Source organism: Bos indicus, chromosome 1 (genome assembly GCF_029378745.1).
Source record: "Bos indicus isolate NIAB-ARS_2022 breed Sahiwal x Tharparkar chromosome 1, NIAB-ARS_B.indTharparkar_mat_pri_1.0, whole genome shotgun sequence".
Taxonomy (NCBI): domain Eukaryota; kingdom Metazoa; phylum Chordata; class Mammalia; order Artiodactyla; family Bovidae; genus Bos; species Bos indicus.
Window position 1 is genome coordinate 2,605,978 of NC_091760.1, and position 27,587 is coordinate 2,633,564.

The following is a 27,587-nucleotide window of genomic DNA, read 5'->3' on the forward strand; positions in this document are numbered from 1 at the left end:
TTCATTTCTCAAAAAGGCAATTCTAGTGGCTCCAGATTGAGTGAAGCAGAGTTTTATTTATTCAGTAATAATGGGATATTGATTCTTCAAAGCTGGGAGAACCCACTAGTTGAATGAATAAAGCAAGGTTTTGTCAGTATGTAATGAAATCTAAAAGCATGGAACAGATGGAGTAGACTGCGTGTCACTGGGAGGTGATTTCAGAGAGGGAGTAGGACTTGAGCTTTGTTTACTTTGCAGAATCCGTAGAGTAAGTACAGCACAGTCTCAGAGAGCAAGCAGGGCCTGGAGCCTGGAGACAGCGGCGGCCATATGGTATGAAGTTAACTTGGCTTCCCAGGTGGCACAGCAGTAAAGAATCGATGCAGGAGACGCAGACCCTGAGTCGGGAAGATCCCCTGGAGAAGGAAGTGGCAACCCACTCCCGTACTCTTGCCTAGAGGATCCCATGGACAGAGGAGCCTGGCAGACTACAGTCATGGGGTCACAAAGAGACACGACTGAGCACACACGCACACATAATGCCTAGATCAGACGGGATGTGTTGGAAGAATGAAGGAGTAAGGTAAACTAGGGACAGTGGTATGCATCTTAGATGGCTTGACAGCTAGGAAGAAGTTAGATTTCTGTCATCGGTAATACATAGCTGCTGTTCTATGCTTAGGTTCTTCCCCTCTCCCTTACAACCCTGACAAACTTACTGATGTGTACACACACACACACACACACACACACACACAGATCTTCCTTAACCAGAAGCCTAGAGACATGTAAATTCTCTTCGTGTCTAGAATGTGTACTCGTTTCTGTTAGTTCCAGCATTTGATTACCACCTACTGGAAAGCAGCAACCATTGCTGAACTGCTTAGTAAAAACCCTCTATAAAGATCCTTTAGACCCATTACGATTCAGCTTGCAGAGCCAGCTTCATAAGAACAGTACCTCTGCAGTCACACTGGACTCACAGTCAGAAGGCACTCATGCTTGGTTTGATGCTTGGCTGTTACCATCTTGAAATTTTAGTTTCTGAACAAGGTTCCCCACATTTTCATTTTGCAGTGAACTCTGCAAGTTATGTAGCTAGTTCTGTCAACAAGCACTTACTAATTATGAATCCTGAACTAAAGGAGATAGGGTTCTAGTTTTACATCTAATGTTAGCAGCTCAATAGAAACCATTAAGTATAATGGTAAAGGTAAATGACTTTGGAGTTGGTAGCATCTGATTTGTCTCAGCTCTGGCCCGGCTGGAGCCATGAGACCCTAGGAATGTGCCTCTGTAAGTCTCAGTTTCGTCGTTCATAAATTCAATAATACTGTAGTACTTTCATCAAAAAATATGTATAAGAATGTTCTTAGCAGGATAATTTGTAAACGTGTTAAACTGGAAACCATCAGATGTCTATCTTTAGTGCAGTGGACATTTAGTAATTCATACAGTGGAATACTGTGTAACTGAATGAAATAAATACAACTGCAGGCAATAGCATGAGTGAAACTCATAATACTGAGAGAAAGAAGGAGCATAATTCATATAAAGTCAAAAACAGACAAAGCTAATCTCCACTTGAATATCAGGATATTGAGTATCCTTAGAAGGGGGATAGTGACTAGAAGGGAAACCAAGGACCTTCTGGAGTTCTAGTGACATGTTTCCTGCTATGGCATGGCCATGTTCACTTTGTAAAGTTCACCAAGCTATATACTTAGGATCTGTGAACTTTTCTCTGATTTTATATGGTACCTCTATAAAATTTACATTACAAAAGTCTTGTCATACAATTACTATGGAATTAAAGAAACAGTTGTGGAATCCTTAGAGATGCTTCAGGATGTCCACAGAATACAGGTTTAATTGAAGGCAGGAGGAGAAGGGGATGACAGAGGATGAGATGGTTGGATGGTATCACCAACTCGATGGGCATGAGTCTGAGCAAACTCAGGGAGATGGTAAAAGACAGGGAAGCCTGGCGTGCTGCAGTCCATGGGGTTGCAAAGAGTTGGACACGACTGAGCAACTGAGCACCAACAAATGTCTTGTAAATGGATACAGAGGAATTAGGGACACAATTTCAATGACTGTCTTGATTATCCACTTTTTCCTTTCCAGTGGACTTTTTTAAGACTTTGAAAGCCCTTTAAATGACACTTTTGGTTATTAAAATTGAGCCCTCTGGCCTGCACAGTTTTTTTTTTTTTTAGGTACATCTCATAATTTTTGTTGAATAATGAGATGAACTTAAGTCTTGGTGTGAAAGGCTGAATTATAAGCCCATTCTCAAATGCGTACCTGAGGTTATTGCATATTCTCTTGTTTGATTGCTTTCAAGAACTATTACCTAAATTCATTTGAAGACTGCAGTTAAACTGTCATTTTATCCTTTAGAACTATTTTTCATTTTATGCTTTCACTTCATCTGGCATATGTTTTGTTGGTTAGTATATTTCATGTATATTTTTTCTTTTATCATTTTTAGGTGACTATGAAAGGCTTGTATTTTCAACAAAGTTCTACAAATGAAGAAATAACATTTGTGTTCCAAGAAAGGGTAAGAAAAATGATTTAATCTTTAGATGGAACAAGATAGTGTATTTTACAAATGTCACAGACCTAGTTTTAAATACCCCGTTACAAATTATTTTTGAGTGGCACCCTATAAATTAATTTTATGTGAAAACAGTGGTCGATATGGTATAACTATATTTTTAAAAGAGTTGCTGCAAAAGAGTTTTTAGTTCCTCAGTGTGGTAGTATAAAAGATAATAAGAAACTAAACAACTTGAGTAGTCTTATGTATTGCAAAATTAACCCAATTTATTCTGAATACCACAATAAAACGAGTTTTTAGATTGCAGCCATATTTCAGAAAATACTTTCATATTGTGAAATTAAAGAGGTGGAAAAACATTGTTTTTCACACTAACTTCTAAGCATTGCAAAGTTACTTCATGAACTAAGCTTTAAAGGTTTCCAGTTTTTTTTTTACTACTTTAAGGATAGAGAGTAGAATTTTTATCTATTAATGATTGTTTGAAAGGTTTGTGGCAGGCCAAAGACATTCCACTATTAGTTTAGGGACAAAAACTAAATGCGTATGTATTTCATATTGTATGTGTGTTTCATAGTAGTAATAAGAATCTCTGGATAACAAATACAATTCAGTTTTTCTTTTTCATCTTTCAACAACTCCAAAATCACTTAGATTAGGAGTCTATAATCAGTTTAGTTTCTACCATTGGGTCAGGATGGAGGTCCAAGAGGTTTGATTGGCTCTCGGAAATAATTATCACCAGGTTCACACAATCATGAGTATAAAATTATCGATACTGCTGAATATCTTCACATAATTACCAAATATTATCAAATCTGAGTTTTAAAAAGGGAAATCCCAGAATACTGTGTTCATGTCAAATACAGTGATCACTTGGTTAGAACACAGGAGGCACTGCGCAGGTAGCTGTTCTAGCCAACTAGCCAACACTTGATCTAATTTTGAGGCATATCAAGGATTGAAGAAAGCATTTTAATTACTGATGTCATTGGTAGATGACACTAAATACCAACGTTTGAAATACCTTTGCCTTTGAAGTTATATCTAGCTATGGAATATGAGGGGTAAATTAAGTTCCATCAAGTTTGTATTTCAACCCCAGAGTCCCATGGGGCATGCTAAAATGTCCAAGACAGATGTTAAATAAGGTAGAAATCAACAAGTGACACTAAAGAACTTTCTATATAGCATTAAGAAAATTCCATGATCAGTACAGTGCATCTATTAAGTATATATGTGTTTAAGGACATCCCCACATGTTGCTTTGAGATTTAAATTGAACTGAAGGACAGTATTTATTGCTCTACTTTGTTATCCTCTGTTCATTGCCTGCACATATATTCTTATCCATAGCTTGGAAGTACGTTTTCAGATTAGTACCCTAAGACTTTTGAAATTTTTTACCCCGAATTCCCTACATTCTTTCGTATTATATATTATAAAGTAATTGTTTGTAGCTTTTTCAGTTAACTTTGGTGTAAGATTTTGAGTCTTTTTTATTTTGTTCAGTTATATATGAAAATTTTTGCAACATGAAAGCAGTATTCTCAAAGGAATGTGCAATTTTATCATTTGACTCTAGGAAAATCTTCCTGTTACAGAAGATAACTATGTGAAACTTCAAGTTAAAGCTTGTGCTCTGAGCCAGATAAATACAAAGGTATGAATACTAAGATATTGGTGCTTTGATTTGGCCAAAAGTCAAATATATTTGGTATACAAAAATTATAATAATAATAACTGACTTCTGAGTACCAAGAAATTATTCCTAGAAGAATTGAACAGCTAGGAAAAAAACTTACCATGTATTTCTATATTAATTAGTATATTATTTCTATATTAATATATAGGCTTAATATCTATATAATAGATATTAATTAATAATATAGAAATAATATACTAATTAATATAGAAATACATGGTAAGTTTTTTTCCTAGCTGACTGAGCGACTGATCTGATCTGATCTGATTAATTCTATATTAATATATATACTAATATGATTTCTATATTAATCAGGAAATTCCATCTAATTGAACTCATGTATTTTATAATATTATATGAAAATATTTTATATGTAATTGTGTTAGATGGTAAGTTTACAGATAGAAATATCTCTATGTATTTTCTAAGATAATGGAGATTAAATGGTAGCTAATTGATTTGCTCACACATTAAAATTATACATATCAACGAATCCCTTAGCAAACCTGGCTTCCTGCTCCACAAAGGAACCTATTTTGTGAAGATACTTGCTTTTTGTCTTGATGCCAAAAATGGAGTCATATTTGCTTTTTCTGTGGTTTGATTTTTGCTCCTGCTTTTCTCTTGTATGAATAGAGGTTAGAATTTATTCTTGACAATAAGTTCAAGCCTTTGTCATTATTTAGCTTCTTGCAGAAATGAAGATGGAAAAGGAATTCTTTCCTGTTGGGAGAGAAGTTGCTGGAATTGTGTTAGATGGTAAGTTTACAGATAGAAGTATCTGTATTTATTTTCTAAGATAATGGAAAGTAAATGGTAGCTAATTGTTTTACTGACACATTAAAATTATATACACTTATTCAATACAAAGAAACTATACAGAAGTGTTTTTCCTTTTTTAATTAAAAAGAAAAATAGAACTTAATGGTATTTTGTAATTGAAGAGCTTATTACAGTTTAGTAAATAAATATTTAGAGATTATGTATTTAAATCCACAAGTAATCATTTGGAGTAGCATGACCAGCATTGTCCTTTTTATGATGTTTACAACCCAGCATAAATTACTTGTGTAACTTGGCTTTGGGTCAAAATTTACATAATGCTCAATAGCTGCACTCACATTGTATTTTTAAGGTGTGCCTAAAATTGAGTATTTAAAAGGTAAATAGGGACTTACTTCCCTGCCAATCCAAGTGGTTAAGACTCTAAGCTTCCACTGCTGGGGGCACAGGTTTGATCCCTGATGGGGAAACTGAGACCCCGCATGAAGTTCTGGGCAACAGTCATAGGCAGGATACTTGGCAGAAGAAAAAAAAGTTTGTCAAGAAAATTCCCCTTCAAAAATTGCAGGATAAAAGATATCTAACAAAATCTTTTAATGATGGCATCAACACTGACTCCTTCCCCCGCCCCCAAAAAAATGAGGTGGGAGGGTAGGCAAGGGCCAGATCATGTTGAATCTCATCTCTCAGGTTGGGTTGTAGAGAACGTATTAGGGTGACCATATGAAGAGTGGATTTGAGGCAGACCGGACTGTAGGCAAGAGCACTGTTTGAGCCATAGACCCAACAAGCAAGAAATGACAAAGTCCATAACCTAGACAGATGTGGCAAAGGTAGTGTGGATACATTCAAGAAATACTGGGAAAGTCAAGTCAACAGAACTTAATAATTGACTGGAACAGGAGAATTCAAAACGCGTAAAGGCAGGAAATGATTTACAAGATTCTGGTTATATCTGAAAGTTGTCAGCGTATCGGTTGTGTTTGAAATCATAGAATGGTGATGAGCTCATTCAGGGAGAGGGAGGAGATGAAGGAGACACACAGATTGCATGGACCCCTTGGCAGTGCCACCATCTGAAGGACAATCCTTAATAAAAGGAGTATGAAGGACACCATGAAAAAAGGATCAGGGTTATTTTAGGAAGACAAGAATCTGCAGCAGGAAGGAAAGAGAAAAGCACAGAAAGCAAGAATATTAGGGGATGGAGGCACAGGCAGGATCCAGAGATGCAGCAGATTGGGACCCTTTCGCAGCCAGCCAGCCAGAGGTGCCACTCCCAGATGGCAGACTTCTGCCTTACTTCTCTGCCACACCTCAGTTTCCTCGTCTGTTAAACAGGCCTAATAATACCTACTTCATGGGTGTGCCATGAAGATTAAATGGGAATACACACTAAAATGCTGGGCACAAGTAGACATTCAGTGAGGTTTGGGTTTTTTCCTCCTGTTTCCTCTTGTAACTATTGGAAGAAAAATATTCTACAGAATTGACTGATGGTGGAGGCCTTTTCTCTACATACACAGGGGAAGTGTAACTTATCACTTCTGTATAGTCCTCAAATTTCTTGGCCCCATTCTGAATTTATTTCCATAATCCCAAATCAAAGTAATTGCATATGTAACTCTAACCAGAATTGCCATTGCATGTCTGCACTTCTGCAGCTAAAACCATGACAGATTGGACTAGCCGCAGGAGGAGGGGAACCCAGTGTACCCAGTGTAATCATCATAAGAGCTGTGAAATGGATTATTTTTCTTTATGCCTTCATCCTTAGCTAAACAGAGAGATAGCCTGCTCCATGGTGTCAACAACCGCACAGCCCAGATTTTGCAGAGAATCCACATTTGAAGTGTTACATCCTATGGTCCCTTGCAAACTGTCAGAATGTCCTAAAAGTTCTTTACCTTTTCTCTGAGTCAGTGACTTTTATCAATCTATGGCTTTTGAATTTTAATTATTATGTTATATTTAATAACCTCATAATAATGATTATTAATTTTCTCCACATTTTAGTTGGAAGCAAGGTATCATTCTTTCAACCAGATGATGAAGTAGTGGGTAAGTTATAGGTCATAGTCTTATTTCAAGTCGTCTGTCTTACTATTGTCTCTTTTTTCTGTACAATTGCTAATGTTTACTGTGACCTTGCTTCATATACAAGTACTTACCTAAGATTTGGAATTTACTCTCAAGTATCCATTGATGAAGAGAATTGAGAGTTTGATCTCAATAGCAGAACATTTACAACTTTTCAGTATTTGGCTATAATGGGATAGAAAGAGACTTCCCTGGTGGCTCAGATGGTAAAGAATCCGCCTGCAGTGCAGGAAACCTGGGTTTGATCCCTAGGTTGGGACTATCCCCTGGAGGAGGGCATGGCTTCCCACCCCAGTATTCTTGCCTGGAGAATCCCATGGACAGAGGAGCCTGGCAGGCTGCAGTCCATGGGATTGCAAAGAATCGGATACAGCTGAGCAGCTGAGCTCACACAGGATAGAAAGGTGGCCACAGTTGTTGCTGCCCTTGGTGCAGCCCTTCCTGGACAGAAGCTCGGTCTATAATTAGACTGATGACTCCAGAGAAAGGAAGAGTCACAGGCCATCAACATGAAGACTACTGACTGACTTGGCTCTGCAGGTGCTCTTTTGTCCACATCCGAGTAAATTGTATGTAGCTGCTCCCTTACTACCCTCGTAAAACCAAAAATTTGCTGAAGACATTTATTCTTTTTTTTTTAACTCTATGGTTAATACCATTTTGCAAATATATTTCTTTATACTGTGTCCTAGACATTCATACACACAACTATGAAGTAGTTAAGAAGTAGTTTTTGAAGTTGCCATTTCTCTGTATATCATGCTTGAAGCTGTTAAGATAAATGTGTAGGAAAGTTTTCATCAGCTTTTAACAGAATTGCCTTTGATTTGAGCATTTTCTTTGAGAATTTATTATTTCCGTCTTTATTATCTGCCCAGGAGGGTGGGTAAGGGACTTCCCTGGGGGTCCCGTGGATAAGAGCGCACCTTGCAATGCAGGGGACAGCAGTTCGATCCCTGGTCTGGGAAGGTCCCACATGCCCAGGGGCAGCTGGGCCCAACTGCCGCGACTACCGAACCCTCACTCTAGAGCCCGCAACCGCAACTCCAAAGGCCCATGCACCGCATCTAAAGAGTAGCCCCTACTCACCGCAACTAGAGCAAGCCCATGCACAGCACTGAAGACCAGTGCAGTGATAGATAAATAAAATTTTAAAAAGAAAAAAGAAGTCAGATGACATTGTATTATTCAAGATTCCGTTTGTAAGAGACCAAAAATAAAATCCAACTGGCTCAGGAGAAAATGGGATTTTACTGGAAGCGTACTGATGAATCCTGTAGAACCAAGGTTAGCCGTACATCAGGGGTCAGTTTAATGAGGAGCCCAGATGCCACCCCCATCTCTGACTTGGCTCTGTATGTCAGCCATCATCTCTGTCATCACTCAGGTGAAAGAGGAAGAAGAAAAAGAAAGATGTAGTAGAGGTATTATAGTGCTCATATCAGAAAATAAACTGTCCACTCTGCTTCTGTATTTCTGAAATCTCTCCTTACTAGTGGTGGAAGCTTCCTCAAAATTCCACTGAGGAAAATGTAGACTAATGCTTACTGGCCTCTCATTAGGAGTGAGTTCACTTTTAGATAGTTGCCCTTATGTTTCTCATTTTAATTTTCAGGAATTCTGCCCCTGGATTCTGAAGACCCTGGACTTTGTGAGGCTGTTCGAGTCCATGAGCATTACTTGGGTATGTGGTTGTGCAGTGTTTTGGAGCTCATAAGTCTTACTTCCCAGGTGTGTGATTTTTATTAACAACACAATTGCTTTGCATCTGCTGTGAGTGTGCCTAGGAAATAGCTATTGGGTGGTCGTCATTTGACTACTTCTAGCTTAAATTTTCGGAGAAGGCAATGGCACCCCACTCCAGTACTCTTGCCTGGAAAATCCATGGATGGAGGAGCTTGGTAGGCTGCAGTCCATGGGGTCTCTAAGAGTCGGACACAACTGAGCGACTTCACTCTGACTTTTCACTTTCATGCATTGGAGAAGGAAATGGCAACCCACTCCAGTGTTCTTGCCTGGAGAATCCCAGGGAAAGGGGAGCCTGATGGGCTACCATCTATGGGGTTGCACAGAGCTGGACACAACTGAAGCGACTTAGCAGCAGCAGCAGCAGCAGCAGCTTAAATTTTCGGAGAAGGCAATGGCACCCCACTCCAGTACTCTTGCCTGGAAAATCCATGGACGGAGGAGCTTGGTAGGCTGCAGTCCATGGGGTCGCTAAGAGTCGGACACGACTGAGCGACTTCCCTTTCACTTTTCACGTTCATGCACTGGAGAAGGAAATGGCAACCCACTCCAGTGTTCTTGCCTGGAGAATCCCAGGGACAGGGAAGCTGAGTGGGCTGCCATCTATGGGGTTGCACAGAGTCGGTCACAACTGAAGCAACTTAGCAGCAGCAGCAGCAGCAGATTAAATTTTATATCTCTAAACTTTATTTTGAAACTGAACAGTGTTCCTACCTCTATATTTCCCTTACATTGTTCATGGTAAGAGGTTTGAAAAGCAGTTTCTCCCTTGGCTTTGAAATTATATCACTAATCAGAAGTTTTTACTTTTTTTTCTTTGTTATTAAAATTTTCATATGTATAAAATCTAGACAATACCTGTAGTCTGAGTCAGGAAAGACTCAAAACACTTATTTTTGGTTTCTGTTGTTAATATCCTTTGGCCAATATTCAATTTAACTTAAGTGCTAATTTTAAAATTTTCTTATCAGGTGGCCAAAGTATTGGTTTCAACTTCAGCATCAGTACTCATTGGAAGGAGGAGTCCTCACTGGAAGGACTGATGCTGAAGCTGAAACTCCAGTACTTTGGCCACCTGATGCGAAGAAATGACTCATTGGAAAAGACCCTGATGCTGGCAAAGATTGAAGGTGGGAGGAGAAGGGGATGACAGAGGATGAGATGGTTGGATGGCATCACCAACTCGATGGTCATGAGTTTGAGCAAGCATCGGGAGTTGGTGAAGGACAGGGAGGCCTGGCGTGCTGCAGTCCATGGGGTCAAAAAAATACACAACTGAGCAACTGAACTGAACTGAATTTACTTCTTAAATATTTAAATTAAAGTGAATAAATTATATAGACACACAAAACATGCTGCATCTCCTTAAGAATCAGGGGAAAGCACATTAAAACCACTGCTATGCATCCTTGAGCCTGACAAAGTCATAAAGTTTGACATTCCAAGTGCTGGCAAGGATGAGGAGCCACAGAATCTTTTGAGCACTGGGAGTATAAATTACTAGAAATGCTTTAGAAAAATTACTTGGCCTGATCTAATAGGTGATGATGTATTAACAGCTCAAACCTAGTAACTCTGCTGGTACTTTCATGCCCCAGAGAGGCCTGATGTGCACCAGTAGACATGTGCAAGTGTCCATGTAGCAGCATGGTTTGTCACTGGAATAAAAAGAGAAAAAGCGTCAGTGTTCATCACCAGGAAAATGGATAATCAAAGATATTTCTAATTAACTCATCAGCAAAAGTGTATTAAAAAAAAAGTGTATAAGTAACAGTCAAACATATCAAGATAGATGAACCTCACAAGCTGTGCTAAGTGAGAAAAGCAAGTTGCGGAAGTATACAACAGTGTGATACCATTTTATTTCTATAAAGTTCAAAACTACAAAATTTAATGAGGCATATCTCATTTAAAGATATGAGGAACATGTAGGGGAAAAGTCATGTGGAAGTTACCTTTGTGGGCGAGGAACGAGGATGTGAACACAGCATATCCACGGCCTCCAATGGGAGTCTTGTTTCTTCTTATGCTAGGATTCATGGTTTCTTCATAACTTACCTATAAGTCATCGTACATTCTTTCGTATTCTTGAACTATTTCATTAAATTTTTTCCTAAGTTCTTTCTTGAATAATATAACTGGTAATCAGACTATGTGGGGCCAATTTTGGACTCTTAAATTTGGGTTTTGGACTATTAATAGTAGTAAATTTATATACCTCCTAGCAAGTCTGGTCTTCCACCAAATCAAAAAACTAGGTTCCAAACAACTCCCTGAAGATGTCTTATTAATCTTGTTGCAGAATATTAAGGATAGAGGTAAAAAATTGAATAAATTCTTCCAGCTCTTTTGTGCTTTCAATTCTCAAGCCATTCTGTCAAACATAAAAAATTTATTTGTTATACAAACATTTCATGCATCTCAATATAACAACAACAAAAAAAAGCCCAATCAAAAGATGGGCAGATCTAAATATACATTTCTCCAGTGACGACATACAGATAGCCAAAAAGCACATAAAAAGATGCTCAACATTGCTAATTGTTAGAGAAATGTAGATCAAAATTTCAATGAGGTATCACCTCATACCAGTTGGCATGGCCATCATTAAAAAGTCTACAAACAATAAATGCTGGTGACAGTGTAGAGAAAAGGGAACCCTCCTGCATTGTTGGTGGGAATGTAAGTTAGTAAAACCACTATGGAGAACAATATGGAGGCTCCTTAAAAAACTAAAAATAGAACTACTCTATGATCCAGCAATCCCACTCCTCAGCATATATCCAGTGAAAACCGTAATTCAAAAAGGTGCATGCAACCAATGTACTTTACAGCACTATTTACAATAGCCAGGACATGGAAGCAACCTACGTGTCCATCAACAGAGTAATATCAGTTCAGTTCAGTTCAGTCGCTCAGTCGTGTCTGACCCTTTGCAACCCCATGAATCTCAGCACGCCAGGCCTCCCTGTCCATCACCAACTCCCAGAGTTCACTCAGACTCACATCCATCGAGTCAGTGATGCCATCCAGCCATCTCATCCTCTGTCGTCCCCTTCTCCTCCTGCCCCCAATCCCTCCCAGCATCAGAGTCTTTTCCAATGAGTCAACTCTTCGCATGAGGTAGCCAGAGTACTGGAGTTTCAGCTTTAGCATCATTCCTTCCAAAGAAATCCCAGGGCTGATCTCCTTCAGAATGGACTGGTTGGATCTCCTTGCAGTCCAAGGGACTCTCAAGAGTCTTCTCCAACACCACAGTTCAAAATCATCAATTCTTTGGCGCTCAGCTTTCTTCACAGTCCAACTCTCACATCCATAGATGACCACAGGAAAAACCATAGCCTTGACTAGATGGACCTTTGTTGGCAAAGTAATGTCTCTGCTTTTGAATATGCTATCTAGGTTGGTCATAACTTTCCTTCCAAGGAGTAAGCGTCTTTTCATTTCATGGCTGCAGTCACCATCTGCAGTGATTTTGGAGCCCTAGTCTGACACTTTCCACTGTTTCCCCATCTGTTTCCCATGAAGTGATGGGACCAGATGCCATGATCTTCCTCTTCTGAATGTTGAGCTTTAAGCCAACTTTTTCACTCTCCACTTTCACTTTCATCAAGAGGCTTTTGAGTTCCTCTTCACTTTCTGCCATAAGGGTACATATATCTGATGGAATATTACTCAGCCATTAAAACAGCATGAAATAATGCTATTTGTAGCTATGTAGACAGACCTGGAGATTATCATACTAAGTGAAGTAAGTCACACAAAGGAAGACAAATATTATATCACCTATATGTGGAATCTGAAAAAACACACTCACAGACTTAGGAAAAAACTTATGGTTATCAAAGGGGAAAGAAAGGTGGTGGGTGAAATACATTAGGAGTTTGGGATTAACGTATGCACACTGGTGATGGTGGTTTAGTCGCTACGTCATGTCTGTTGTGACCCCACAGACTGTAGCCCACCAGGCTCCTCTGTCCATGGGATTCTCCAGGCAAGAATACTAGAGTGGGTTGCCATTCCCTTCTCCAGGGGATCTTCCCGACCCAGGAATCAAATCTGGGTCTCCTGCATTGCAGGCAACCAGCTGAGCTGAGGGAAGTCCATCATACATGCACACTACTACATATAAAATAGATGATCAAGAGAGACCTACTGTATAGTAAAGGGAGCTTTATTTAGTATTCTCTGGTGACCTACCTGGGAGAAGAATCTGAACAAGAATGGGTATGTTTATGTTTATAATTGAATTCTTTTCTGTACACCTGAAACTAGCACAATGTTTGAGTCAAATATACTCCAATATAAAATAAAAATTAAATTAAAAAAATTGGCACACATTTTCAGCATTATTTCTTGGACTTGTAGAAAGAATTGAAATGATAATTACAAAGAATTATAATACTGTTATTATTGATCCATATATGGCTCTCTATTATTAATTTTCTTAGTTTTTATAACACAATAAGTACTTGTGGACCACCTAATACAAAAGCAAGGATCTCAACATTAAACCACATCTAACCATGTAATTTTAAAGCCTCTGCAATTTTAAATGTAGTTTTATTAGTTAGCATTATTTTGATCTGATAAAACTTCTAAAATGTATTTTTAATTGGAGGATAATTGCTTTACAGTGTTGTGCTGGTCTCTATACCTGTGAATCAGCCACAGATATACATGTGTCCCCTCCCTCTTGAACCTCCCAGCCCCTCGTCCAGGTTGTCGCAGAGTGCTGGGCTGAGCTCCCTGTTGCACAGCAACTTCCCTTCAGTCGCCTGCCGTACATAACAATGGCGTGCATGTCAGCGCTGCTCTGTACATTGGCCCCACCCTTTCCTTCCCCCTCTGTCCACAAGTCTGTTCTCTGTGTCTGCGTCTGTGTCCCTGCCCTGCCATTTTTTAAGCACTAAATTTTTTATTTCTTAATGAAAGTATAGGTAGTACCAATTCTTATGATGGAAGATAATCTCAAAAATATAAGCAAGTTGTACATAGACTGAACATGCACTGTTAGAGTAGATGGGCTTTAGAGTCAGACTTTCAAACTTGGACTCCCCTGGTGGCTCAGACAGTAAAGTGTCTGCCTACAATGCGGGAGACCCGGGTTTTATCCCTGGGTCGGGAAGATCTCCTGGAGAAGGAAATGGCAACCCACTCCAGTGTTCTTGCCTGGAAAATCCCATGGATGGAGGAGCCTGGTAGGCTATGGTCCGTGGGGTTGCAAAGTCTGGATATGACTGAGCGACTTCCCCTTCTTTCTTTCTTTCTTTCAAACTTGTGGCATCAGACAAATTATTACCCTGAACGCCATTTGATAATCAGGAAAATTGGGGAAATTGCTGTCTCAAATTTATAAGGATTAAAGTACTGTGTGAGATATCCCTTGGTGCTTAGTATATTTTACTGTTTTAATGCCTTGCTGTCTGTCTGAACGTTTTCATCGTGTGCTTGGATGCTTTACGTCCCCACTAGATGGCACTGGTTGGCCAGTTTAATTCTAACTGTCCAACCCGTCTGAATCTTTTGCCTTAAGAGGAAAAATACTTAGGGTAAACACTATTGAAAGTGTTATACACTTGATATCAGGTAAAATTAGAAAGGATTACCTATACTGTGAAAAAATCACATTAAGTATACACATTCATAAAAACAAAATATTAAATAATTAAACATTAAGGAACAGCTTTGTTGCTAAGTCACTTCAGTCATGTCCAACTCTGTGTGACCCCATAGATGGCAGCCCACCAGACTCCCCCCGTCCCTGGGATCCTCCAGGCAAGAACACTGGCGTGGGTTGCCATTTCCTTCTCCAATGCATGAAAACGAAAAGTGAAAGTGAAGTCGCTCAGTCGTGTTCAACTTAGTGACCCCATGGACTGCAGCCTACCAGGCTCCTCCATCCATGGGATTTTCCAGAATGGTCAGAAAATATAGAGCTAATGTGGCTTAAACTATATTAGCAGTTTACGTTTTGTTTCAAGTGCAGTAGAAAACCATTGATGAATTTTAAAGAAGTGTGAGGATGTTATTTATGTTTTTAAAAGATCATTCTGACACTGCTGCATTTCAAAGACACCACTAAAGAGATTGAAAAGAGATGCCATAAAGTTGAAAATAATATTTATAACACATGAGCAAGCAAATGACTTACCTAAAATACACTACGAATTCCTGCAAATAAAGAAGAAAAAAGACAACAACAATAGAAAAATTGGTAAAACACCTGAACAGTCACTTCACAAAAGGAATTCTAGGGCTTCCCTGGTGGCTCAGTGGTAAAGAATTCACCTGCCAGTTCAGGGGACACGGGTTCAATCCTTGTTCCGGGAAGATCTCACATGCCAAGGAGCAACTAAGCCCAGATGGAAAACTATTGAGCTTGTGCTCTAGGGCCCAGGAACCACAACTACTGAGCCCATGTGCTGCGACTACTGAAGCTCGAGTGCCCTAGAGCCCGTACTCAGCCACGGGAGAGGCCACCGCAGTGAGGAGCCCACTGGCCGCAACTAGAGAGAACCCGAAGACCCAGCACAACCAAGAATAAATAATAAAGAAATAATTTTTTTTAAAAAAAGGAATTCTGTATGGCCCGCAAACATGGAAAGGTGCTCAACTACATTAGGAGGTGGGGGAAAGCAAATTAAAATCACAGTAAGAAACCATGACACACCCATATGATGGGCAAAAATGTTTAACACCAGGGCAGACAAGGATGTTCAAAGCAGCAGCTTTGTGAGAGTCAATTCATAAGCCACTGTGGAAGTGTTCAGTGATGTCAAAGGCAGAGTTCCATTCCTCAGTAAACACCCTGTAGAACACCTGTGTATCAGCACAGGAGTACTTTTATACATGAGCACTCTTAGTTAAGAATGCTTAACTCCCGAAAAGTTAAGAATACCTAACTACCAAAAAATGGGGGAAAACAGAAATGTTCCTTAACTGGAGAGTGGATAACCCATTCATTCTATTAAATTAGATGTTGCCATAAGACATCAAAAATGAAAAGCATGATAGCCTAGTGGCATTTCCCCAGCTCAGTGGTAAAGAATTTGCCTGCAGTGCAGGAGATGTAGGTTCTATCCCTGGGTCAGGAAGATCCCCTGAAGAAGGAAATGGCAACCCACTCCAGTATTCTTGGCTGGAAAATCCCATGAACAGCGGAGCCTGGCTGGCTACAGTCCATACCGTCCAAAGAGTTGGACACAACTGAAGCAACTTAGCATGCGTAGCCACAAGTACCAAAGAAGGATGTCTTAAAAAATGATAAGCAAAAAAAGAAGATAGAAATAAATGTGTATAAAAAAAAAAGAAGTGTGTATAGTACAGTTCCATTTAGATAAAGTTCATAAACAGGCAAAACAAAATTATGTTGTTAGGAATGTATATGCCGAGTTGATGGCTTTTGATCAATTGATCAATAAAGAATTAATGCTTTTGAACTGTGGTGCTGGACTACAAAGAGATCAAACCAGCCAATCCTAAAGGAAGTCAACCCTGAATATTCATTGGAAGGACTGATGCTGAAGCTGAAGCTCCTATACTTTGACCACCTGAAGCAAAGAGCCAGCTCATTGGAAAAGACCCTGCCTGATGCTGGAAAAGATTGAGGGCAGGAGGAGAAGGGAGCAACAGAGGGTGAGATGGTTGGATAGCATCACTGACTCGATGGACATGAGTCTGCATAACTCTGGGAGTTGGTGATGGACAGGGAAGCCTGGTGTGCTGCAGTCCATGGGGTCACAAAGTCAGACACAGCTTGGCGATTGAACAACAACTTGCGTTTGTTAAACTAGAATGGTTGTGACCTCTGATGTCAGTTATAGCTCAGTTTTTTAAAAATGCCTTTGGTGGGAGAGGCGAGGCTGTCAACATGAAGGCTGTGTTTTCTTCTTCAATCAGAATGGTAGTTACTCGTGTACTTGCTCTATGTTTATTCATCCAGCTATACTTTGTTTCATGTTCTTTTCTGCATGTTTTACTTCAACCATAAAACATTTTTAAAAATGCACACTGATTCCTGCATTCACAGGGGAGTGTGCATGGGCAAAAATGGCAGCAGAGAAAGCATGCTGCTGCTGCTAAGTCGCTTCAGTCGTGTCCGACTCTGTGCGACCCCATGGACTGCAGCCCACCAGGCTTCTCCATCCCTGGGATTCTCCAGGCAAGAACACTGGAGTGGGTTGCCATTTCCTTCTCCAATGCATGAAAGTGGAAAGTGAAAGTGAAGTCGCTCAGTCATGTCTGACTCTTAGCGACCCCATGGACTGCAGCCCACCAGGCTCCTCCGTCCATGGGATTTTCTGGGCAACAGTACTGGAGTGGGGTGCCATTGCCTTCTCCCAGAGAAAGCATAGTGGAGGTGAAAGATCCTGGAGTAGAGGCTTGGACCAGGGCCGTGGTGGCAGCAGAGATGGACGCAAACAGATCCAGGAGGCAGGTCTAATGGGCTTTGCTAACAGATTGTTTCCTCTTGTTCTTTGTGATAGTTCACAAACCAGAAAAAGTCACGTGGACAGAAGCTGCTGGAACCATCCGGGATGGATTACGAGTCTATACAGCCCTGCATTATCTTTCTCATCTCTCGCCTGGAAAATCCGTGCTGATAATGGACGGAGCAAGTGTAGGTATTAATAGTTTTGTTAAAAAACAGACCATCATATCAATGTATGGCAAAAACCACTACAATACTGTAAAGTAATTAGCCTCCAGTTAAAATAAATAAAATTTTTTTAAAAAAGACCAAAATAGGATACTTAGGAAATTGAGAAATGGGCCATCCACTTACTAATACAATGTATTGCCAGTTAACTGATTCACTGATTTCCTATACCAAACTCCCATTTTCTAAAATAAGCAGCTTTTATCAATAGATGATAAAAGTGTTTAGTTTCCTACTGCTTTGAATCTGCTATTACTTTAAAAAAGCAGACAAGCCATTTTTATTCATGCCTGTTACACAAAACTTGAAATAGCTCCTAGAATCTTTGAAGCTAGACCCCAGGTCTCCCTGCCTATTTTGTATCATATCTCTCATACTTACACTTATGTGATTAAGGTGCTTCATTTATAGATATATCACACAAGATCAAAACTGTACTAATTTAAACATGTTATATATATGTAGTTATATATAAACATCATGTTTATACATGATAAACATCAAAATATAAAGACACTAAAAGATTACATAAAAATCTAAAAATGTTAGATTTTATATCTGACTGTTGATGAAAATGATTTTTCTTTGAAAAAAAAAAAAAAAAGGCAGTCTTCGTTGGCTTCAGCCCTGTGTCCAACATCAAGGTAGTAATTATTTCCCTGAACTAACTTACAGGTCAGCAAAAGAATGGAACTTTTGAAGTGCTTTTATTTTCAAAGAGAGGTTGCTGGACTTGTATATGTACCATTTAATTAGCTTAGTACATTATGCTGACAAGGCCCTTAATGGTGCATTTTTCTCTTTCCAAGGTCGTGTTCTGAATTCGACCTGCCTCCATCCTTGAGGTTATGTGCTACAGTCAGACTAGCTGGGAGCCTGTAGCACACAGAGCTTTTCCTTGAGGCAGTCTATCAGAGTTTCCCTTTCTAATAAGCTTGTCCTATTTTTTCTTTGTATCAGACAAGATTTTAAAATATACTGAAGTAGCACTAAACTGTTACTCTTTATTAAAAAAACAACCTAGTAGATGAATTAGACACAGCCTCCGCCCTCTCTCTTGTAACCCCATTGTGTATTCCCCCACACAGGCACTTGGTACAATAGCCATTCAGTTAGCACACCACAGAGGAGCCAAAGTGATTTCAACAGCCTGCAGCCTTGAAGACAAGCAGTTTCTTGAAAGATTTAGGCCTCCTATAGGTGAGTAATAGTACTCAACACAGACTTGAATACATAAAATTTTGAAGAGATATCATATCACCTTGAAAACTCTATTTGTAAAACAAACTGCAAAATGCCAAATGCGTGTCATTTTTAAAATGCACTTAGTTCCTGTGCTAAGTCCAAGGTTACTTAAGTTTACATTGTAATTATTTGGGTTTTTCTGTTGTTGTTTTCTTTTGGCCACACAGTGTGGCACATGGGATCTTAGTTCCCCAGGGAGAGGACCCATGCCCCTCTGCTGTGCAAGCACTAGACCCCTAGCAAAGTCCCAATTACTCTTCAGAGTTGTTTCTTCTTTGCCCCATTATCAACTTAGTCAAGTTTGAATTAGGTGAACTTTGACACAGTTCAGAAACACCTGATACCTCTTTAATTTTTTTAGTCAATAAGTCATATTTTTGTATCACTTTTCGTTTCTCAACCTCTTTTACCTGGTGATATATACCTAAAGGGGCCCACAGAGAATGAGATCGATGGATGGCATCACCAACTCAATGGACATGAATCTGAGGAAACTCCAGGAGATGGTAAAGGATAGGGAAGCCTGGCATGCTGCAGTTCGTGGGGTTGCAAAGAGTTGGATACAACTTAGCGACTGAACAACAAATGTCCCTAAAGTTGCCTGTTTCCTGTGATTCGCTGGCATGGGAGATGAGCCAGTTAAACAGAAACCCAGGTCACATATAGTTTAGGATAAACAGGATATGGCATCAGCTGGGGAGCTCTTGAAAGGACTGACCCTATCCCAAAAGCAATGAACACGGGAAAGAGAAAGAAAATAGAGATTGACAAAATAGAATGGAGATGGGAATGGAATTTAGTAGACTGGAGTTAACAGAATTAACATTGGAGATTAACAGATGAAGAGAAGAGCAGAGTGTAAGGCCTGCAGGAGGGAAAGTAAGATTCACTGGGTGTTGACATGAATGATAGTTCCTTAAATCCTCAACAACCCTGTGCCAAGTAACTGGGAAACAGCATCTCAGAATTTAGTTTTTCCAAGGATGTGCCAGGGTGTGTACCACTAGGCCTGGAATGGGATTTGAACCCAGGCCTGTCTAACAGTAAAGCCTGGGTTATTTCCATGGTTATGTTATGCTTTTGGCAGATAACCAAGAAATGGAAAGAAGGTTGAAACAGGCATTGAGAAAGGAGGGAGATAAGAAAAAAGGGAAAAAAGAAGAGATTGAAAATGGAGGGGAGGAGCATAAATAGTACTGTGGACAAGGAGCAGTTTCCTCTTGGTTAACCCTGCCCTTCCCTCCTGTCTCCCCACGCCCACCCCCAAGACTTCAGTCAGTACTGGACTGACTACACCTTGAACCTGAGCAGCTCTGAGCAGAATTCTCTGTAATGAGAAGGTATTCAAAGATACAAAAATGAAATAGAGATGTATCTTCATTTTCCAATTCAAATTCTGAGGTTTTTTAAAAAATATTTTATTATATTTGGTTGCATCAGCTCTTAGTTGTAGCATGTGGGATCTAAGCAGATCCCTGATCAGGGATTGAACCTGGTCTCCCTGCTTTGGGAGCAGTAGTCTAGCCACTGGACCACCAGGGAAGTCCCCAAATTCTGAGATCTTTTAGTTCTCATTGGCTTGTTCTCTTAATACAGTGCTTTAAAACAACCAGTTAGTTTTATTTTCACTAACTCTGCTTAGAATAATCCTGTTTTGTTTTTTCACCTTCAGGAATTTTTTTGTTTTGTTTTGGAGGGCAAGTCAGGGGATGCCGGTACAGGTTGGGATTTCTGTGACTGAGAAAGGATAAAACTGCCTGTAGTAGAGAAGTACCAAATCCAGAATAGATCTTTGTACTTTTGAGCTCTGAACTCTATTAAATCTGAACATTCTTAAGAAATTGTTTAATCTTTCAGTTCATATCTATATAAGTACATTTGCTAAATTAAGAGAGTCTCAGTTCTGGCAAAATACCCTTTAGCTATAAAGAACAGTCCTCTGTGTCAACAGATCAACCTTGGAATATGTTATCTGTAGAATGCTCATATTTTAATTTATTTTTATTGACTATACCAGTTTCTTCATCCTTTCATCCTTACCAACACTGGGTTAGATGAGTGAAAAACAGGATAATTCAGATTCAATAACTGCTTCAACCATTTAATTCATTTCAGAGATGAGAAATTTATTTGCTTTTCTTGCTCTTGCTCTGGGAGCTGTGTTGATCACATAGGGAACAGTACAATCGCCTGACTTGCTGTCCTTTGCAGCTCGAGTGATCGATGTTTCTAACGGGAAAGCCCATGTGGCTGAAAGCTGTTTAGAAGAAACAGGTGGCCTCGGAGTGGACATTGTCCTAGATGCTGGAGGTGGGCACTTTACTAAATCAGGAGTCTCTGTCATTTTTTGTGTGTTATGGATAAATTTCTGGGAAAAAATAGAACCAGGAAGTAATTACTTACACATTTATTAAGTTGAGGTCAAGAGTTTTTTTAACTTTTTGAATTGGAGCTTCTTCATTTTATTCCCATTTTAAGCACCATCAGGAGAACATGCTTACCTTTTAAAAAAGTATGCATGCGTGCTTAGTTGCTTCAGTCATGTCCGACTCTGCAACCCTATGGGCTATGGCCCAAGCTCCTCTGTCCAGGCAGGAATACTGGAGTGAGTTCCTATGCCCTCCTCCATGGGATCTTCCCAACTCGGGGAGTGAACCCTTGTCTCACGTCTCCTGCATTAGCAGGCCGGTTCTTTACTGCTGGGGGCTTCCCTGGTGGTTCAGTCGGTAAAGAACCCACCTGCAATGCGGGAGATTTGGGTTCAATCCCTGGGTTGGGAAGATCCTCTGGAGAAGGGAACGGCTACCCACTCCAGTATGCTGGCCTGGAGAATTCCATGGACTCTGTAGTCCATGGGGTCTCAAAGAGACTGAGTGACTTTCACTTTCACTTCTTTACTGATGGTGCCACCTGGGAAGCCCTTTGGCGTCTAGGCATGGGAGTTTAAGTATCTCTGCAAGAAATCTGGGGCCTCCCTGGTTGTGCTTGGAGCGGTTGTGCTCAGTCACTCAGTCATGTCTGACTCCTTGTGAGCAGCAGCCCGCCACACTCTTCTGTCCATGGTATTTTCCAGGCAAAAATACTGGAGTGGATTGCTGTCTGCCAGAGGGCTTTTCCTGACGCAGGAATTGAACCTGTGTCTCCTGCATTGGCAGGCAGATTCTTCACGGCTTTGGAGGTTCTTGGATTAGTTCAGGTCTCAGTCAGTCACTTGTTTCTGCTATGTGTGGCTGCCTTCTGTGGGATGGTGAGCTTCTGCAGTCCCTTTTTGGACAATGCAGAGAATTTTTTTGCATTTTACCTTCCTTGAACTTTTGCAGTTTAACCAATAGTTATTTAACACCTAATCTCTACACACTTAGGTAGTGCCACTGCACCTTAAGAAGAGGTTTCATAAGCCTGCCAAGGGATTCTATTTATATTTTGTTAGAATTTATCTTCTAAGATCATAACAAATGGAGCTATGGCCACAGCTGTTTGTTTTAGCCAGTATTTTCAAGATTTGAAATTAACTCAGAAAAATCTTTCAGTGGAAGTGAATGTATAGTTCATTAACTTTTCAAATGGACATTTCAATAATTACATCAAAGTAGGACATTCTTGAATCTATGAGTTCCTTACTCAGGAGTCAGCTTTCCCCAGAGTATTAAGCTATCAACAGTACGATTGAAACAGTCAGACTTAGTGGTGTGTGCTGTTATCCTGTCTGATTTTCAAACTGAAAGAGATGTTTTATCTTTAGTTATCTCATTTATAATTAAATCTAAAGTAGATTTTATAAACAGTTTTAATGCAAAAGTGTATTTTAAGGGGTCTGAATATATCGTATGTTACCTTGTTCTAAGAAAAATGCTTCCTTGTTACATTAAAAGTAAACAGAACTAGTTTGAAGAATAAATTTTTATCAGATTACTGTAAAATATATGTTCTCTCCCTCTCTTTCTTTTTAAACAATTCTTCTGTAAGTGAGGTTATATAGTAAAGATGACGAACCAGCTGAAAAATTACAACTACTACCACATAAACATGATATCATCACCCTTCTTGGTGTTGGAGGCCACTGGGTAACAACAGAAGAAAACCTGCAGGTATTATCAGCAACAGTAAAGCATTACTATTCCACCAATAGGGTATAATTAACAAAGAATGATGCCTAAGTGTTTTAGCATGGTGTGGTTAAATTTGTATAAATTTTTAATTATTTCCTATTTTTAAAGAAATATAGCTTTTATTTTTTTTTTAACTTTAGCTGTTGGCCAAGATGTTGAAATATAGTTGAAATATAGCAGAGGAGTTCATTTAATGGTTTGGAAATAATGACTTCTAAATTTTTTAATAGTATTTCAAATAAGATTTTTTTTCCCCTAGTAACATTCATGTTGACATATACTTAGCAAAATATTTCTATATAAAATGACAATTTCTTAATTATTCAAATTAGAATTTACTCTGTGTGTGTGTGTGTGTGTAGTCTTCCATTTTTACATTTCTTCCAGTTTTACATTTCTCAGCAAAATTCAGGGATTTTTATTATGGTGATATTCACATACCAGAATTCTCATGTTCCAGTCTTCGATGATTTTCTAACATCCTCATGAAAATGACTGGTGAGTAGCAGCTAGAAATCACACACACACACACTGGTGAGTAGCAGCTAAAAATCACACACACACACACACACTGGTGAGTAGCATCTAGAAATCTCACACACACATTCACACACTGGTGAATAGCATCTAGAAATCTCACACACACACACTGGTGAGTAGCAGCTAGAAATCACACACACACACACTGGTGAGTAGCAACTAGAAATCACACACACACACACACACACACACAGAAACACAGACACCCCTAATACCACTTTATCACCTCTGGATTGGCCTTGCATTTTGACCTTGCTGTTTCATAATTTTGGACAATGAATTAGAAAAGAAATTACAGTGTACATACTGTTACTAAAGTCTGTGTGCTGATTACTTGCAATTTGGGTATTACTTGTGTAAAAATTTTTCTGACCTAAGATACCAATCATTCTCCTGCTATTAAACTCACAATAACTGAGAGTTCTTTGTGTATTTTATCCAAGCTGGATCCTCCAGATAGTCATTGCCTTTTCCTCAAGGGAGCAGCAGTGGCTTTCCTTAATGATGAAGTTTGGAATCTGTCAAATGTACAACAGGGAAAGTATCTTTATATCCTTTTTCCTACCGATTTGAATTTCTGGCTTGAAATGTACCTTGTATTCTCATCATTAAATTCTGTAATAATGGTAATAGCTAGTTCCGAGTGTGTATAGGTACTTATTTAAATATGAAAACAACCCTGTGAAATTTAAGTATTGTTATTATTCCTCTGTCACAAGTAAAGAAACAAGGATAAAAGGTTAATACACACCCAAGGATGCAGCTGGCAAGTGCCAGGACAGGAATCACCCAAGCTGTCTCGCTCGTTTCTGAATGAGAAATCAAACTATAGGAGACATGGAAAAATTTACTTCATTTTAATCTGGCCTCAAGAAAATCACAGGTCACCTTAAGAGACTACATCTGTATTCCTATGGCAGCACTGCACAAAACATTTCAGAATATTCATCTACATTAGAGTTGGGGGGGGTGGTGTTTTTAAGAATATCAGTGCTAGGAAATCTTTATCAAAGAAAGATGGATTGATTATTTTTAATGGAAGTGATTCAGTAACAAATCAAGTGTAAAATAGAATCATTCCATTTTAGTAAAAGTAATCAAGTTTTCTTGAGACTCTGAAAGCAGTTCTGAAAGAAAGGTCCAAACCTCTTTAGAGCGGGGTCAATTTAAGAATAAATTTTGTTTCTGAGATGCCTGTCTTAAAGGCAGCTGTACCTGGTAAAATTTTTAATATTAATATATTGGATAAATATTAATACATTCTCGTTACTTAATAGAGTATAATTGTGCATGAAGAGACTTGCATGTCTCACTGAACATCATTATTTTTATCAAATGCGTATTGTATATGCGTGCTATGTACAAGGCCAGCCTCCTCTAAAATCTATGGCAAGCTTATTTCAGAGCCTTCAATTAGTATATTCCATATTTTGAGTTTTAAAGAGTTCATTTCAAAACCAGAACATCCCCTTAATGTAGTGAATGTGTGTATTTAAAGTATTTTTGATTAAATATTTTCCTATTAAATTTAGAGTAAACTTAATTTTTAACTCTCTAAAAGATTTAAATTTCAGCTTTAAATAATGAAATGTCCAATAACATTGTAATTCTCAAGAATACCATGGGATGTTAATTATAGACACTGTATTAAAAATAACACAAGTTAGCATGTTTTGAATCTTACATGTCTAAAAGCAGGCTGGCTGCCTCTGCCTGTATTACTTAATTCTCTCAACTGCTCTCCTTTCCCCCACACCGTAAGATTTTAACCTCTCTGACAAACCCATGGACCAAGTTAAAATATGACATGTTTATAAGAAATGTTAAATTTTCAAAAATCAGAAATACATATTTTATATATATATACACACATACACACACACACACTTACACATACCATTGGCAATTTCATTAACAGAAGAAAGCGAATTTGCAGTAACAAAGAGTGAATCAGTATTCTTTAGGTCCTTTAAAAAATATCTTTAAAGTAGCTTATGTTTCTGTTTTCTCCCTTACATTTCCTAAAGTCCTGAATCAAACTTTAGTCCTCACTTGTGCAAACGCCCCTCAGCTGCATCACACATGAGCCAGTTGATGCTTATGATTTATATAGAGATAGCCTTCCAATTGTGTGATTATACATCATAGATAATTCTCCTGTACTATCAGTTAGGCGATGGCACCCCACTCCAGTACTCTTGCCTGGAAAATCTCATGGACGGAGGAGCCTGGTGGGCTGCAGTCCATGGGGTCGCAAGAGTTGGACACAACTGAGTGACTTCACTTTGACTTTTCACTTTCATGCATTGGAGAAGGAAATGGCAACCCACTCCAGTGTTCTTGCCTGGAGAATCCCAGGGATGGGGGAGCCTGGTGGGCTGCCGTCTATGGGGTCGCACAGAGTCAGACATAACTGAAGCGACTTAGCAGCAGCAGCAGCAGTTATATAGACTCTCAGCTCTAATATTATTTCAATTAAATGACTAGAGTTTTTAATTTTATACTGTTTATTCTTATTTGCATATATTAGACAGAGATTATTAACTTTCTTGCATACATATCATATATCAGCTAGCTTAATAAATGTGCCCCTAAAGTAAGAAATATAAGTGCTAAATTTTTAACTAAAATACCATATTTAGCGCTAAGATGAAACCCTGACCCATTCTGTTATTAATACCATTCACTTGGGTTAACACTAGTCATTACTTAAGGAGAAACATTAGGCTTCTTTCATCACTTGTCCTTTGAAGTTTTATGCTCTATTATGTCACTCTCTCTCTCAAATCACTTACCCCATTTTCCTGGTTTAGAGGTAGACTTGGACAGCTTATAGAATTTGTTACAAAAATAGGTGACCTGCCTAGCATCCTCTGCTTATCAGATAGTTTTATTTACTCCTTTACATTATCACCTTAACAGTCTTTTCCAGCTACGTATCTTAAAAGATGTGATGGAGAAGTTATCAACTGGTGTTTTTAGGTATGCTAAACAACCAAATCATTGTTCTTGTTTATTTTTCTATTCTCCAAGAGATAAAATGGGCATTCCCATTTTTGTTTCAGCTTTCTCAGTATACTTGTTGCCACCATATGTTACATTTTGCTTAAACAGCTGCTGTTTAATATTTCTAAAGTGTATCCTGTGATACACCAGTAAGTAATTATTCCCTAAGATAGAACTGGTTCATGAGTTTTCTTTACTGCATTCCATACTGTATCAGCCCCTTCGCTTATCCACATCACCCCTCCCAAAGCAATTTGAAATAACCCACAGGTAGACAGGAGGGAAAAGTACAATTTTTTTTCAGCTGAATGTTTATCAAAAAAGAGGAATTAAAAAAGGGAATGGAGAGAATGGGTCTTTTCCCCTCCCAAAATCTAACCACTCTTAATAGTGGAAATATTAATGGGCAAATTTTATTTAAAGTAATAGAGCTGAACTACAGCAATTGTCAACTACCCTGCTGTGTACTCTCCTCATCCTTAACTAGACATTTCTAATAATTTCATTCTTCCTCAGACCTCAGTTGGATGAACCCATTCCACTATACGAGGCAAAAGTTACCATGGAAGTTGTTCAGAAAAATCAAGGAAGAAAGAAGCAAGTTGTTCAGTTTTAATGTTCTCTCTGACCTCAGCTGGATGAACCAGTTCCAGTATTTGAAGCCAGAGCTTCCTTGGAAATTGTTCATAAAAGTCAAGGAACCTAAAAGCAAGTTTTGTGTTTTTAAGTATATTTTCCTGCTGAAACAAGATGCTCATTTATTTGAAGTATTTGAAAAGTATCTGAAAAAAATTATCGTACAGACGGTCGAAGCAGTTGTAAATTTTAACATCTAAAGGGAATATTCTGAAAGCCTTTTAAATTATTGTCCTTATATATTTGCCTCTTATAAATTGTTTACATGAAGAAAAACTGTCATCGGAATCCACACTATGTCGACAAAACTGTTGGGAGTCTTGCTATGTCAAAATACTTTTCTGATGAACTCCTTTCTCAATACTTACCTTCTTTCTTTAAACATCCTTTGCTGTCTTAATTTAATACTTGGAATATATTTTCAAGTATCAAAGGATCTAGCCAAGAGAAAGCTAAATTTTTTTTTTCTTCAAATATTCATTCACTCCAGGGTTTCCTCAGGATGGA

The 27,587-nt window shown here is 38.9% G+C and overlaps 1 protein-coding gene across 3 annotated transcripts in view; it reads left to right on the top strand.

Moving 5' to 3' along the window:
- Positions 1-27,462, top strand: part of CRYZL1 (crystallin zeta like 1) — a 33,775-nt gene extending 6,313 nt beyond the window's left edge. Inside the window, exons 2-13 of one of the 3 annotated variants that reach the window (XR_011565430.1) lie at positions 2,477-2,548; positions 4,134-4,211; positions 4,940-5,012; positions 7,053-7,097; positions 8,752-8,820; positions 17,372-17,505; positions 18,633-18,744; positions 21,001-21,099; positions 22,756-22,877; positions 23,882-23,987; positions 26,353-26,420; positions 26,961-27,054. Coding sequence is in view for 2 of the 3 variants with exons in the window: in XM_019963298.2 (XP_019818857.1) it covers positions 2,483-2,548; positions 4,134-4,211; positions 4,940-5,012; positions 7,053-7,097; positions 8,752-8,820; positions 17,372-17,505; positions 18,633-18,744; positions 21,001-21,099; positions 22,756-22,877; positions 23,882-23,987; positions 26,375-26,420; positions 26,961-27,060 (1,050 nt within the window). In the remaining variant the exon portion in view is untranslated. Of the gene's footprint in view, positions 1-2,476; positions 2,549-4,133; positions 4,212-4,939; positions 5,013-7,052; positions 7,098-8,751; positions 8,821-17,371; positions 17,506-18,632; positions 18,745-21,000; positions 21,100-22,755; positions 22,878-23,881; positions 23,988-26,352; positions 26,421-26,960 lie in introns of all 3 variants that reach the window. The other 2 variants (XM_070785104.1, XM_019963298.2) reach the window with 2 other exon arrangements.
- Positions 27,463-27,587: the final 125 nt, after the last annotated feature.